This window comes from Ranitomeya imitator, chromosome 8 (assembly GCF_032444005.1).
Source record: "Ranitomeya imitator isolate aRanImi1 chromosome 8, aRanImi1.pri, whole genome shotgun sequence".
Lineage (NCBI taxonomy): Eukaryota > Metazoa > Chordata > Amphibia > Anura > Dendrobatidae > Ranitomeya > Ranitomeya imitator.
The window spans coordinates 152,497,931-152,514,174 of record NC_091289.1 but is presented as its reverse complement, the minus strand read 5'-3'; the positions used below and the strand labels follow the sequence as shown (position 1 = coordinate 152,514,174).

At 47.1% G+C, this 16,244-nt stretch overlaps 1 protein-coding gene across 1 annotated transcript in view; it reads right to left on the bottom strand.

The window, feature by feature from the left end:
* Positions 1 to 3,681: 3,681 nt before the first annotated feature.
* The window catches only part of BRDT (bromodomain testis associated), a 137,421-nt gene continuing 124,858 nt past the window's right edge, over positions 3,682 to 16,244 (bottom strand). Inside the window, exon 20 of the mRNA XM_069737625.1 lies at positions 3,682 to 4,134. Within this exon, the coding sequence (XP_069593726.1) occupies positions 4,066 to 4,134 (69 nt within the window). The 3' untranslated portion in view covers positions 3,682 to 4,065. The remainder of the gene's footprint in view (positions 4,135 to 16,244) is intronic.

Here is a 16,244-nt window from a genome sequence, read left to right as displayed (position 1 = left end):
AATCCACCCTTTAATGGCTTTGCTTCTATAATGGGCCAGATGAACAGTTCTACATGATTCCAATATAAAGAGTACCATGGATTCAGTATGAAATATCTGTGCCTAGGTTAACAGATACGCAGATGCAACACTGCAGAGAATGAGGAGACAGTGGTACTTAACCATTTATTTGACCAAACAAATATATATTTAGTGCCTACGGCACAATATCAAAGGTAAACGTGAACAGCGACAATACAATGAATTATGGTACAATAAGAACACAGTAATACGGCTAAAACGGTATTTGCACAATGTTATTTATGAGACGCGTTCATTAAAGATTTCCCCTGACCCACTTCCTGTGGACTGAGAGCAATGAAACTTGGCACAGTTATTAGTCCTTATCTACATAGTCTCCCATCTCTTTAAGCAACTGTCCATGTCCACACCTCGATTGTAGAAGTCAACAGGTTGCTAAAAAAGCCACGTTGTGACTTTAGAAATCAGAGTCTCATCATCTGGAAAATGCTTGCCCTTCAAAAATAACTTCATTGTTGGAAAGAGGTGGAAGTCCGATGGTGCGAGGTCGGGTGAATTCATGGATGCGGTAGAATTTCAAAGCCACAGGAGCATGCTTCTATTGGGGCAACAAGTGAGTTGTGAACTGGTGGATTATCTTGCAGAAGGCGAACACCTCTGGTAAGCATGCCATGTCTTTTGGTTTTGATGGCCTCCCGCAATTTCCGCAGCAGTGAACAGAAAGCCCCAGTGATTATGGTATACTTAGCTAGAAAATCCATCAATGCTATTCTGTGTTGGTCCCAAGATACTGTGAGCATGACCTTGCCTGCCGAGGGTTGGGAACGTGCCTTCTTTGGAGTCGGTGAGTCATGATGCTTCCATTGCATCGACTGGACTTTAGTCTCAGCATCATGGTGATAGACCCAGCTTTTATCCAGTGTGATCAGTCTGTTAAAAAAGTCCTCCTTGTTTCCATGGCACATCATCAATAGAGCCTGAGAGCATTCGACTCGTTCCGGTTTCTGGAAAGGTGTGAGCAGCAGAGGATCCCAGCGAGCAGTTACCTTATACATGTTAACATGGTCTTGGATGATTTTTTCCATGGATCCTACAATATTCTTGACATTTTGGGCTAGGTGGGGAATGGTTACGCAGCGACTTTCCAAAATGGCGACCTCCACTTGCTGGATGGTGTGTTCATCAATAGAGTGGGATCACCGTGGAATTGGAGCTGTTTGCACCGAAGCCCAACCACATTTGAACTGACAATACTAGTTCTTGACTACATCATATGATGGGGAATCATCACCATAAACCTCTCATCTCATCAAATGTCTCCTTTGGTGTGCGGCCTTCCAAGTAAAGGAACTTGATGACTGCTCTGAATTCAACTGGGTCCATTATGAAACCTCACACCACTTAAGCACCTGTAAAATCAAGACCATTCTCAGTTCTGAGTTGCAAATTGGCACGTAACCTATAGAGACTTATATCATTACACATGTGCAGTGTCAGCATCCTGTGATAAATAGAAGTGGGTCAGGGGAAATATTTAATGAACGCCCCTTGTACATGCTGTCATTCTATAATCACCATTAAGCAACTATTGTCGTCTAAAACGTCTCTGTCACAATACCTAGACCTATGGTGCATCAGTCACCAGCGGGCCCGTCATTGTCATCATTATCCAAACAACATAAAGTGCCATACAGGTCCCAACAGGAGTCTACGTTACTGTTAGGCCGCAAGTTCCGTATTGAATCACTTGGCACACCCAACACACTGGCTGCCTCAGTTTCCTGAAGCACGGCCCTGATCCCCACTCTGCACCTTACGTTTGCACTGGGGGTTGCAGCTCACACAAATGTCCCACTTCTGCAGCCTGGTTGTCTCTTCTGGTTCTGGCCCTGCTGATACGATGTGGATCGCCAAACTCGGGTATCTCGTCTCTGGGTCTTATCTGTCAGGTCTTCAATGATGGCAATAAGCCAACCGTCCTGCTCCATGTCCATGTGCCAACTCCTCAACTTATATGCCTTTTTAAAATTATACACAGTGCCACAGCTGTCATCTGACCTGGTGTCTCCTCTAATCTTTTCTCTCAGGTGCTGTGTACTTCCTTCTTCAGTTCCTAATCATTTAATTCTCTCCACTATCTCTTTTCTCAACTTCAGTCAGCAGATGGCTGGCGATGTTCACTTGCAGACAAAGGTGTAAACTTGATTTGTATGTAAACCTATTGAAAGAGGTGGCTATACACTTTGTCCACAGTGTGTGTGTGTCTTTAATTGTGCCAGGGATTAAATATTGATTTGGCTATTATGAGAACCACAAGGCAAATAGGAAATGTTGAAAATATTTCTATGCGAATCTTATTTTAATGACAAAGATGTCACAGACCCTTTTCAGCACATACATAACTTAAAATACTGCCGCATGCATAAATAGCATCCAGATGTAAACCAGTCAATATTATGTAGAGCAAATTGGCTCCCTTCCAAGAAGAAAGAAAGCTGCCTCGCTGGTGCACCCATTGGTATTAGATACCCTATCATTTAAATCAATGCTTAGTTCCTACTCTGCACTGATGAGGGGCAAGAACCCTAAATAAGAAGTCTGCACAATGGTGTAACTTATAAGGTAGCTACCGCCTCAGAGGAGTGCTAGTTTGCATTTTTTCCCCATGGAGCATTGCCAGACCTACAAGTCTCCCTATACTATATGGTCATCTCCACAAAAAGGATCCCCCCCCCCCACGTGACCTTTGTCAGGAGCGTCTCACCCAACCAACAGGTACCATACTTGTCCTGGAACAGCAGCTGGTGGATGGGGATTTTTATGTATACAATACACTCTGATTTGGCTAAATATTCTTAGACATGGGACAAGGGTTGGTCATAAACTACCTCCGATGGGTGTCACTGGAAAGCTACTTTTCTTCCTCTTGGAGAAGAGCAAATTTACATACTCAGCCGAACTTGCTGACCATCATACATATTAATATTGGGGAATCCCAGCTCTTCAACTGATAGATGATGTCATGATGTTGGGGGAGAGAAGGATCCGGCCTGTTGAATTTCAGTGGTTAGTCTTTTTGTTCTTGCAGGAGATAAGCTGCTGCCAGTAGAGTCTGGCAGCAGCTCTCTCATAGGCTCTGTACACATCACCGTATTTTCGGTCCGAATGCTGTCCCTGAAAAGAAAAGGACAGCACTTGGACCAAAGTTATTCAGATGACGGTCTTTTTTTTTTTTTTTTTTTTTCCCGCATGGACCGAATGTCAGCATGAAACAAATTGCAGCCTGCATTAGTCTCCTCCATATCTTGGATGAGACTTGCTTATTCAAGTTTGTGTGTGTGCAAAAAAACAGCAAAAAAAAACAAAACAGATCCCATATGGATCACATATATAGCATCTGCTTTTTACAGATACATTGCTATTATTAACATAGGAAACTGGTTTTGGTTTGTAAATTTTATTCACTGCTGAGGTATAAAAACGAATGCCATACAGAAGTCAAACAAATTTTTAATGGTTGAAAATTGGCCGATTTTTTTGATCGACCCTCGTTTGAACTTAACCATAGAAATAGGCATATATTTGCTAAACACACTAAATCACCTGACTGGCAATGCGGTCGTCTTTAGCCATTCGCTGTTTTCTTAAAGACATGGACATTAAGGATTTAACAGCTTTTATAGCTGTACAAGACCAACAAAAGGAGTGTACAGTCGTAAAAAAAAAAAAAAATCTCATTTACTTTACAAAGCACACAGCTAAACAGAGTCAATATTGAAACAAAATAAGATTTTAAAGCTTGCAGTTTGCATTAGAATAATAAGTGATATCTAATCTATAATTTGCTCTTTGTCACTCCTGCACATTACAGTGTACTACAATAGACATTGTCCGATTCTGAAAAGCAATGGGGCCTTCAGGTCATACTGAACGAGTTAGAATTTATATACGGTATTTATTAGTGCCTTGGAAATGTAATCGTGCACTTACAAAAGTTACCACAAACATGAATACATTCTCAGTAGATAGCAATGTTTGCATGGTTCAGCATAGATATTCTTCAAAATCCGCCATAATATCGCTCTGCAGATACATGTCAATAGTTCCAGCCATCTGGAAAGGAAAAGAAGACACAGTATGTTATTGTATTCACACTTTCTCGGTGTGATGTGGAGAGTTATTGTCACATTTTCCTGTAGAGGTTATCGTTAAAGGACATCTAGTGGTTTCTGGAGATGGAAGATATCAAAAGAAACATCTAATAACCGCAGTTGCTTCTCAGGTTTATGACTTTACAGGAAATGCTTGTGTTGTGGAACATATAGTGAGATGGCTGGAGGCAGCGTGCCTGCACAGTATATAGAAATATTGTACCTTTTATGTATATCCATACAGAAGACTCAACTTCTTCTGCAATCATTTATACAATGTACAAAGTCATACATAAAATATATAGGTTACAGGCATTGTACAGGATGCCTAGTATTTATCTGGCAAAATATAAAAAGAAATACAATTTCTTTTTTTTCCCATTCTGATTTTACAGACAGACCTATTATAAATATTTTCATATTTTACAAAAAAACAAAATAGGAATTTTGGTTACTCACTGTAAAATCTATTTCTCTGAACCTTCATTGGGGGACACAGGAACCATGGGTCTATGCTGCTGCCACTAGAAGGCTGACACTATGCACCAAAAAAAGTTAGCTCCTCCTCCGCACTGTACACCCCACCGACTGGCACTAGGTTAATCAGTTAGTGAAAAAGCAGTAAGAGAAACAACATCTAAAAGAGAAACAAAACACACAAATTCAAGCTGTAACAATATACTACAGTAACCAGAGCGGCTAAACTTGGGAGGGTGCTGTGTCCCCCAATGAAGGCTCCGAGAAGCAGATCTTACGGTGAGTAACCAAAAATCCTGTTTTCTCTATCACTTCATTGGGGGACACTGGAAATGGGATTTCCCAAAGCAGTCCGAGGAGAGGGAACAGCAGAAAACTCTGTTCAGGTCGGAGAACTAACCACTGCTGCCTGCAAGATTCTTCTACCTAGGCTGGCGTCTGCCAAAACATAGGTATGGACACTGTAAAAATCAGGGAACAGGTAGATGGATGACCAGGCTGCCGCTATGCAGAGTTGCAGGGTGGAGGCCCTATGGTGTACCGCCCAGGAGGCACCCACTGCCCAGGTAGAATGTGCCTTAAGCCCAGAAGAAGGCACTCTGTTCTGACACTGTATGCCTCCAAAATTACTCTCGGGATCCAGCGAGCAATCGTTGCCCTGGAGGCCAGAAGGCCTCTACGCACACCCCCAGGAATGACACCCTCAGGAATGACAAAGAAAAAGTCTGTCTTCCGAAAGGGGCAGGTTGTAGCCAGATAGATGTGCATCGCCCTGACCAAGTAACCTGTTCAGAGAAAGCTACAGAGGATGAGTTGGAGCCGGACAAAAAGGAAGGGAGGATAATATCCTCATTTAGGTGAAAGGTGAACACCAACCTGGTAAGAAAAAAAGATAAAAGGTTGCAAAACCACCTTATCCTGGTGGAGAACCAGAAAAAGGGAGGTGACAGGAAGGAGCTGCTAGCTCTGAGACGTGCGTAATGGAGGTGATGCAGGGCCGCCATCAGGGCATGACAGCCGTGACTGGCGTATGGGGCCCGGTGAGCAGAGGGGGCCCGCATCGGGCCCCGTCTCATCTGGTCACCGGGCCCCCCCTGCAGGCGCTGCGGCAGCGGCACACTATTGATGTGCGGGCCCGCGCCCGCACGTCAATAGTTAACAGCCGCCAGCCAGTCTGAGGCTGGCGGCTGAATAGGGCCGCAGTGCGCACTCGCCGCCGCCGGCGTCTGACGTCATTGTCAGCCGGCGGCGAGTGCGTCTGTGTGGAGCCTGGAGAGGGAGCTTCACCCGGCGCTGGAGCTTGGCCAGGTAAGAAGTTGTGTTTTTTTTTTTCTTTGAGAGCTGCTGCGATCCAGGAGGGCCCGGGGGGCAGGGTGATGGACACAAAGGGGCAGAAATGCTGGACACACAGGGGCAGAATGGTGGACACACAGGGGCAGAAATGCTGGACACAGTGGGGCAGAATGGTGGACACAGTGGGGCAGAATGGTGGACACACAGGGGCAGAAATGCTGGACACAGTGGGGCAGAATGCTGGACACAGTGGGGCAGAATGCTGGACACACAGGGGCAGAAATGCTGGACACACAGGGGCAGAAATGCTGGACACAGGGGCAGAAATGCTGGACACAGTGGGGCAGAATGCTGGACACAGTGGGGCAGAATGCTGGACACAGTGGGGCAGAATGCTGGAGACAGGGGCAGAAATGCTGGACACACAGTGGGGCAGAATGCTGGACACAGTGGGGCAGAATGCTGGACACAGTGAGGCAGAAATGCTGGACACAGTGGGGCAGAAATGCTGGACACAGTGGGGCAGAAATGCTGGACACAGTGGGGCAAAAATGCTGGACACAGGGGCAGAAATACTGGACACAGTGGGACAGAATGGTGGACACACACAGGGGCAGAATGCTGGACACACAGTGGGGCAGAATGCTGGACACACAGTGGGGCAGAATGCTGGACACACAGTGGGGCAGAATGCTGGACACACAGTGGGGCAGAATGCTGGAGACAGGGGCAGAAATGCTGGACAGTGACAGGGGCAGAATGCTGGACACAGTGGGGCAGAAATGCTGGACACAGTGACAGGGGCAGAATGCTGGACACACAGTGGGGCAGAATGCTGGAGACAGGGGCAGAAATGCTGGACACAGTGACAGGGGCAGAATGCTGGACATTGGGGCAGAATGCTGGACACAGTGGGGCAGAAATGCTGGACACAGTGACAGGGGCAGAATGCTGGACACAGTGGGGCAGAATGCTGGAGACAGGGGCAGAAATGCTGGACACTGACAGGGGCAGAATGCTGGACATTGGGGCAGAATGCTGGACACAGTGGGACAGAAATGCTGGACACACAGGGGCAGAAATGCTGGACACAGTGACAGGGGCAGAATGCTGGACACTGACAGGGGCAGAAATGCTGGACACAGTGGGACAGAATGGTGGACACACACAGGGGCAGAATGCTGGACACAGTGGGGCAGAATGCTGGACACAGTGGGGCAGAATGCTGGACACAGTGGGGCAGAATGCTGGACACACAGTGGGGCAGAATGCTGGACACAGTGACAGGGGCAGAATGCTGGACATTGGGGCAGAATGCTGGACACAGTGGGGCAGAAATGCTGGACACAGTGACAGGGGCAGAATGCTGGACACACAGTGGGGCAGAATGCTGGAGACGGGCAGAAATGCTGGACACAGTGACAGGGGCAGAATGCTGGACATTGGGGCAGAATGCTGGACACAGTGGGGCAGAAATGCTGGACACAGTGACAGGGGCAGAATGCTGGACACACAGTGGGGCAGAATGCTGGAGACAGGGGCAGAAATGCTGGACACAGTGACAGGGGCAGAATGCTGGACATTGGGGCAGAATGCTGGACACAGTGGGGCAGAAATGCTGGACACAGTGACAGGGGCAGAATGCTGGACACAGTGGGGCAGAATGCTGGAGACAGGGGCAGAAATGCTGGACACAGTGACAGGGGCAGAATGCTGGACATTGGGGCAGAATGCTGGACACAGTGGGGCAGAAATGCTGGACACAGTGACAGGGGCAGAATGCTGGACACACAGTGGGGCAGAATGCTGGAGACAGGGGCAGAAATGCTGGACACTGACAGGGGCAGAATGCTGGACACTGACAGGGGCAGAAATGCTGGACACAGTGGGACAGAATGGTGGACACACACAGGGGCAGAATGCTGGACACAGTGGGGCAGAATGCTGGACACACAGTGGGGCAGAATGCTGGACACAGTGGGGCAGAATGCTGGACACACAGTGGGGCAGAATGCTGGAGACAGGGGCAGAAATGCTGGACACAGTGACAGGGGCAGAATGCTGGACATTGGGGCAGAATGCTGGACACAGTGGGGCAGAAATGCTGGACACAGTGACAGGGGCAGAATGCTGGACACACAGTGGGGCAGAATGCTGGACACAGTGGGGCAGAAATGCTGGACACAGTGACAGGGGCAGAATGCTGGACACACAGTGGGGCAGAATGCTGGAGACAGGGGCAGAAATGCTGGACACAGTGACAGGGGCAGAATGCTGGACATTGGGGCAGAATGCTGGACACAGTGGGGCAGAAATGCTGGACACAGTGACAGGGGCAGAATGCTGGACATTGGGGCAGAATGCTGGACACAGTGGGGCAGAAATGCTGGACACAGTGACAGGGGCAGAATGCTGGACACAGTGACAGGGGCAGAATGCTGGACACAGGGGCAGACTGTGAGACCCAGGGGCAGAATGCGAGACACGGGGCAGAATGGAGATACGGGGCATGATTGGAGACACGGGCAGGATGAAAGACATGGGGGCATGACTGGAGACAGATGGGGCAGGATTGGAGACAGATGGGGCAGAATGGAGACACAGGGGGCATGATTGGAGACAAGTGTCAGGATTGCAGACATGGGGGCATGGTTGGAGACATAGGGGGCAGAATGGAGACATGGGGCATGATTGGAGACACTGGGGGCAGAATTGGAGACAGATCGTGCAGGATCATGGGGCAGGATGGATATGATGGAGACAGATGGGGCAGGATGGAGAGATCACATGGGGCGATCATATGGGGCAGGATAAGGAGATCATATGGGGCAGAATGGATACTCATGAGGGCAGGATGGGAGAATATCTGGCTGACGCCAGGAATGAGACACACGGGGCCAGGCTGGGTGATATTATTAATACCATAGGGGCTAATTTAGGGATATTATTACTGCAGTGATGTATTTATTTTATTTTTTGAGTATACTGTTTTAACCCCTTCCCGACCTGTGACACAGCGTATGCGTCATGAAAGTCGGTGCCAATCCGACCTGTGACGCATATGCTGTGTCACAGAAAGATCGCGTCCCTGCAGGCCGGGTGAAAGGGTTAACTCCCATTTCACCCGATCTGCAGGGAAAGGGGGAGTGGTAGTTTAGCCCAGGGGGGGTGGCTTCACCCCCTCGTGGCTACGATCGCTCTGATTGGCTGTTGAAAGTGAAACTGCCAATCAGAGCGATTTGTAATATTTCACCTAAAAAAATGGTGAAATATTACAATCCAGCCATGGCCGATGCTGCAATATCATCGGCCATGGCTGGAAATACTAATGTGCCCCCACCCCACCCCACCGATCGCCCCCCCAGCCCCCCGATCTGTGGCCCGCTCCCCTCCGTCCTGTGCTCCGCTCCCCCGTCCTCCTGCCCGCTCCCCCCGTGCTCCAATCACACCCCCCCGTGCTCCAATCAAACCCCCCCGCACTCCGATCCCCCCCGTGCTCCGAACCACCCCCCCTGCACACCGATCCACCCCCCCTGCACACCGATCCACCCGCCCGCACACCGATCACTCTCCCCCATGCTCCGATCCCTCCCCCCCCGTGCTCCGACGCCCCCCCGTGCCCTGATCTCCCCCCCCTGTGCCCTGATCTCCCCCCCTTATACTTACCGATCCTGGCGGGGTCCCGTCCGTCTTCTTCCCCGAGCGCCGCCATGTTCCAAAATGGCGGGCGCATGCGCAGTGCGCCCGCCGAATCTGCCGGCCGGCAGATTCGTTCCAATGTGAATTTTGATCACTGTGATATAATCTATCACAGTGGTCAAAATAAAAAAACAGTAAATGACCCCCCCCATTTGTCCCCCATAGATAGGGACAATAATAAAATAAAGAATTTTTTTTTTTTTTCACTAAGGTTGGAGTTAGAACTAGGGTTAGGGTTAGGGGTAGGGTTAGGGGTAGGGTTAGGGGTAGGGGTAGGGTTAGGGGTAGGGTTAGGGGTAGGGTTAGGGTTAGGGGTAGGGTTAGGGGTAGGGTTAGGGGTAGGGTTAGGGTTTCGGTATGTGCACACGTATTCTGGTCCTCTGCGGATTTTTCCGCAGCGGATTTGATAAATCCGCAGTGCTAAACCGCTGCGGATTTATGGCAGATTTACCGCGGTTTTTCTGCGCATTTCACTGCGGTTTTACAACTGCGATTTTCTATTGGAGCAGTTGTAAAACCGCTGTGGAATCCGCAGAAAGAAGTGACATGCTGCGGAATGTAAACCGCTGCGTTTCCGTGCAGTTTTTCCGCAGCATGTGTACAGCGATTTTTGTTTCCCATAGGTTTACATTGAAATGTAAACTCATGGGAAACTGCTGCGGATCCGCAGCGTTTTCCGAAGCGTGTGCACATACCTTTAGAATTAGGCTATGTGCACACGGTGCGGATTTGGCTGCGGATTCGCAGCAGTGTTCCATCAGGTTTACAGTACCATGTAAACCTATGGAAAACCAAATCCGCTGTGCCCATGGTGCGGAAAATACCGCACGGAAACGCTGCGTTGTATTTTCCGCAGCATGTCAATTCTTTGTGCGGATTCCGCAGCGTTTTACACCTATTCCTCAATAGGAATCCGCAGGTGAAATCCGCAGTAAATCCGCAGGTAAAACGCAGTGCCTTTTACCCGCGGATTTTTCAAAAATGGTGCGGAAAAATCTCACACGAATCCGCAACGTGGGTACATAGCCTTAGGGTTAGGGTTGGGTTGGAATTAGAGTTGTGGTTAGGGTTAGGGGTGTGTTGGGGTTAGGGTTGTGGTTAGGGGTGTGTTGCGGTTAGGGTTGTGGTTAGGGTTACGGCTACAGTTGGGATAAGGGTTAGGGGTGTGTTGGCGTTAGAATTGAGGGGTTTCCACTGTTTAGGCACATCAGGGGGTCTCCAAACGCAACATGGCGCCACCATTGATTCCAGCCAATGTTTTATTCAAAAAGTCAAATGGTGCTCCTTCCCTTCCGAGCCCCGACGTGTGCCCAAACAGTGGTTTACCCCCACATATGGGGTATCAGTGTACTCAGGACAAACTGGGCAACAATTACTGGGGTCCAATTTCTCCTGTTACCCTTGAGAAAATAAAAAATTGCTTGCTAAAACATCATTTTTGAGGAAAGAAAAATGATTTTTTATTTTCACGGCTCTGCGTTGTAAACGTCTGTGAAGCACTTGGGGGTTCAAAGTGCTCACCACATATCTAGATAAGTTCCTTGGGGGGTCTAGTTTCCAAAATGGGGTCACTTGTGGGGGGTTTCTACTGTTTAGGCACACCAGGGGCTCTGCAAACGCAACGTGACGCCCGCAGACCATTCCATCAAAGTCTGCATTTCAAAACGTCACTACTTGACTTCCGAGCCCCGACATGTGCCCAAACAGTGGTTTACCCCCACATATGGGGTATCAGCGTACTCAGGACAAACTGGGCAACAATTACTGGGGTCCAATTTCTCCTGTTACCCTTGAGAAAATAAAAAATTGCTTGCTAAAACATCATTTTTGAGGAAAGAAAAATGATTTTTTATTTTCACGGCTCTGCGTTGTAAACGTCTGTGAAGCACTTGGGGGTTCAAAGTGCTCACCACATATCTAGATAAGTTCCTTGGGGGGTCTAGTTTCCAAAATGGGGTCACTTGTGGGGGGTTTCTACTGTTTAGGCACACCAGGGGCTCTGCAAACGCAACGTGACGCCCGCAGACCATTCCATCAAAGTCTGCATTTCAAAAGTCACTACTTCCCTTCTGAGCCCCGACGTGTGCCCAAACAGTGGTTTACCCCCACATATGGGGTATCAGCGTACTCAGGAGAAACTGGACAACAACTTTTGGGGTCCAATTTCTCCTGTAACCCTTGGGAAAATAAAAAATTCTGGGCTAAAAAATTATTTTTGAGGAAAGAAAACGTATTTATTATTTTCACTGCTCTGTGTTATAAACTTCTGTGAAGCACTTGGGGGTTCAAAGTGCTCACCTCACATCTAGATAAGTTCCTTTCGGGGTCTAGTTTCTAAAATGGGGTCACTTGTGGGGGGTTTCTACTGTTTAGCCACATCAGGGGCTCTGCAAACGCAACGTAACGCCCGCAGAGCATTCCATCAAAGTCTGCATTTCAAAATGTCACTACTTGACTTCCGAGCCCCGACATGTGCCCAAACTGTGGTTTACCCCCACATATGGGGTATCAGCGTACTCAGGAGAAACTGTACAACAACTTTTGGGGTCAAATTTCTCCTTTTACCCTTGGGAAAATAATAAATTGCAGGCTAAAAAATCATTTTAGAGAAAATAAAATTTTTATTTTATTTTCATGGCTCTGCGTTATAAACTTCTGTGAAGCACTTGGAAGTTCAAAGTCCTCACCACACATCTAGATTAGTTCCTTTAGGGGTCTAGTTTCCAAAATGGGGTCATATGTGGGGGATCTCCAATGTTTAGGCACACAGGGGCTCTCCAAACGTGACATGGTGTCCGCTAATGATTGGAGCTAATTTTCCATTTAAAAAGCCAATTGGCGTGCCTTCCCTTCCGAGCCCTGCCGTGCGCCCAAACAGTGGTTTACCCCCACATATGGGGTATCAGCGTACTCAGGACAAACTGGACAACAACATTTGCGGTCCAATTTCTCCTATTACCCTTGGCAAAATAGGAAATTCCAGGCTAAAAATCATTTTTGAGGAAAGAAAAATTATTTTTTATTTTCATGGCTCTGCATTATAAACTTCTGTGAAGCACCTGGGGGTTTAAAGTGCTCAATATGCATCTAGATAAGTTCCTTGGGGGGTCTAGTTTCCAAAATGGGGTCACTTGTGGGGGAGCTCCAATGCATAGGCACACAGGGGCTCTCTAAACGCGACATGGTGTCCGCTAACAATTGGAGCTAATTTTCCATTCAAAAAGTCAAATGGCGCGCCTTCCCTTCCGAGCCCTGCCGTGTGCCCAAACAGTGGTTTACCCCCACATATGAGGTATCGGCGTACTCGGGAGAAATTGCCCAACAAATTTTAGGATTCATTTTATCCTATTGCCCATGTGAAAATGAAAAACTGAGGCGAAAAGAATTTTTTTGTGAAAAAAAAGTACTTTTTCATTTTTACAGATCAATTTGTGAAGCACCTGAGGGTTTAAAGTGCTCAATATGCATCTAGATAAGTTCCTTGGGGGGTCTAGTTTCCAAAATGGGGTCATTTGTGGGGGAGCTCCAATGTTTAGGCACACGGGGGCTCTCCAAACACGACATGGTGTCCGCTAACGATGGAGATAATTTTTCATTCAAAAAGTCAAATGGCGCTCCTTCCCTTCCGAACCTTACCATGTGCCCAAACAGTGGTTTACCCCCACATGTGAGGTATCGGCGTACTCATGAGAAATTGCCCAACAAATTTTAGGATCCATTTTATCCTGTTACCCATGTGAAAATGAAAAAAATTGAGGCTAAAAGAATTTTTTTGTGAAAAAAAAGTACTTTTTCATTTTTACGGATCAATTTGTGAAGCCCCCGGGGGTTCAAAGTTCTCACTATGCATCTAGATAAGTTCCTTGGGGCGTCTAGTTTCCAAAATGGGGTCACGTGTGGGGGAGCTCCAATTTTTAGGCACACGGGGGCTCTCCAAACGTGACATGGTGTCCGCTAAAGAGTGGAGCCAATTTTTCATTCAAAAAGTCAAATGGCGCTCCTTCCCTTCCAAGCCCTGCCGTGCGCCCAAACAGTGGTTTACCACCACATGTGAGGTATCAGCGTACTCAGGACAAATTGGACAACAACTTTCGTGGTTCAGTTTCTCCTTGTACCATTGGGAAAATAAAAAAAATGTTGCTAAAAGATAATTTTTGTGACTAAAAAGTTAAATGTTCATTTTTTCCTTCCATGTTGCTTCTGCTGCTGTGAAGCACCTGAAGGGTTAAAAAACTTCTTGAATGTGGTTTTGAGCACCTTGAGGGGTGCATTTTTTAGAATGGTGTCACTTTTGGGTATTTTCAGCCATATAGACCCCTCAAACTGACTTCAAATGTGAGGTGGTCCCTAAAAAAAATGGTTTTGTAAATTTCGTTGTAAAAATGAGAAATCGCTGGTCAAATTTTAACTCTTATAACTTCCTAGCAAAAAAAAAATTTTGTTTCCAAAATTGTGCTGGTGTAAAGTAGACATGTGGGAAATGTTATTTATTAACTATTTTGTGTCACATAACTCTCTGGTTTAACAGAATAAAAATTCAAAATGTGAAAATTGCGAAATTTTCAAAATTTTCGCCAAATTTCCGTTTTTATCACAAATAAACGCAGAATTTATTGACCTAAATTTACCACTAACATGAAGCCCAATATGTCACGAAAAAACAATCTCAGAACCGCTAGGATCCGTTGAAGCGTTCCTGAGTTATTACCTCATAAAGGGACACTGGTCAGAATTGCAAAAAACGGCCAGGTCATTAAGGTCAAAATAGGCTGGGTCATGAAGGGGTTAAATGGGGGGCGGTCCTGTTACTGTATAGAGTGATACTATGTCGCCTTCTTCATGTGGTGTAATGTAGAAGTTGTGAAAAATTAAGTAATGTGTTCTGCAAGCGGAGCTCGAGATAACTGTGTTATTTCCTGCAGAGAGAAGTCCTGGCTGGATGAAATGATGGCGGTCTGTGCTGGATGAAAGATGAAGGACTTCACCTAGAGACGTCACTGGTGAGTCAGTGTGTTACCTATACACTGACACTATACACTGTATACAGAGCTCCTGTGTATAATTTCACTAGTGATCACTATATTATCTGTACACAGACACTGCATACTAAGTACAGATCTCCTGTGTATAATGGCACTTATGGTGATAGTATGGTGCTTTTTTAAAAATTACTGATCAGAATTGTAGTATTCAGTCACTATGTGGTGGTAATATGTGGTCTGGACATGGTGTTGTGGTATTTGTTCCTTGTATGTGATATTATTCGATCACTGTGGTGGTAATATGTGGTCTGGTCATGGTGTTGTGGTATTTGTTCCTTGTATGTGATATTATTCGATCACTGTGGTGGTAATATGTCATCTGGTCATGGTGTTGTGGTATTTGTTCCTTCTATGTGATATTATTGGGCATTTTAAAAATTGAAAAATAAATAAAAATATACCTAAATTGTATTGCATATTTTAACAAATATTTAATAGGTTACAGCAGAGTAGGGCCCGGCCAAAAGTGTCTACCGTGTTATGGTGGCGGCTTAAAAAATCTTTTGGCCAAAACAAAAGCTGCCTGCTATATGTGTGATCTGGTGATGGGAACTGTTAATGTGTGATTGGTGAGAAGTGGAGTTTTTCCAAGAGAGAGCGGTGGGACTGTGGACAGTTCGAGGGGTGGAGCCTGGAGGCGGGGCTGGGGTGGAGCCTGGGCAGAGTCTCAAGGGGGCCCCGAAAATTTTGCCAGTATGGGGCCCCGAAATTTCTAGTGGCAGCCCTGAGGTGATGGCCACAACATCACCGTCAAAGTCAGAGAGCCTTCTCGAAGTGGTTCAGAGTGAAAACTCCTAAGGGCCTCCAGGACTAAATTGAGGTCCCAGAGGTCCACGGGAGTCCGATACAAGGTCACTGCATGCACCACTCCCTGGAAAAAATTCTGACCAGAGAATTCTGGTGGCAGATCAGCCCTTGGGAAAGAAGATGGTCTGTCTGGGAGCCTCTAGGAGGTGTCCATGAGAAGATTGACGCCTCTGTGAAACAAGACCTCCTGGGCCAATCCAGTGCTTATAGAGAGACCGGCACCCCTTGAAACAGGGATTCAAGAATGATGGACAGGCCTTCCTGGGCCTAGTAAAAGGACAGAGCCATGATAAGAAGGCCGTCGAGGTGCTGGAAGAGCATTGGACCTCTGATCCGCAGAGTGGGCAATACCGCTGCAACAATCTTTGTGAAGATACTGGGAGTGGTTGTGAGCCTGAAAAGCAAGGTGATAAACTGAAAATGCTCCCGCCCACCACAAAACGCTGTAGTCTCTGATGTCCTAAGAAAATAATGACATAGAGAAAGGCGTCCATGAATAACTAACTCCTGCGGTTCCAACGAAGCAATTACTGAACTAAGAGACTCCATCCTGAAATGGCACAGACGGACACCTTTTGTTCAGTAATCTTAGATCCAGGATGGGTCTTGCGGAGGAAAATCTGCCAGGACTGGTCCTGGGGGATTTATCCTGCGCGTTACGAGAATGCTCGGAGAAGGATTTAAATGAAACCCTTTTCCTATCCTGGCAAGCCCGTGGCCTCTCTTGGCGTGAGAAATTTTCCGTCGAAGAGAA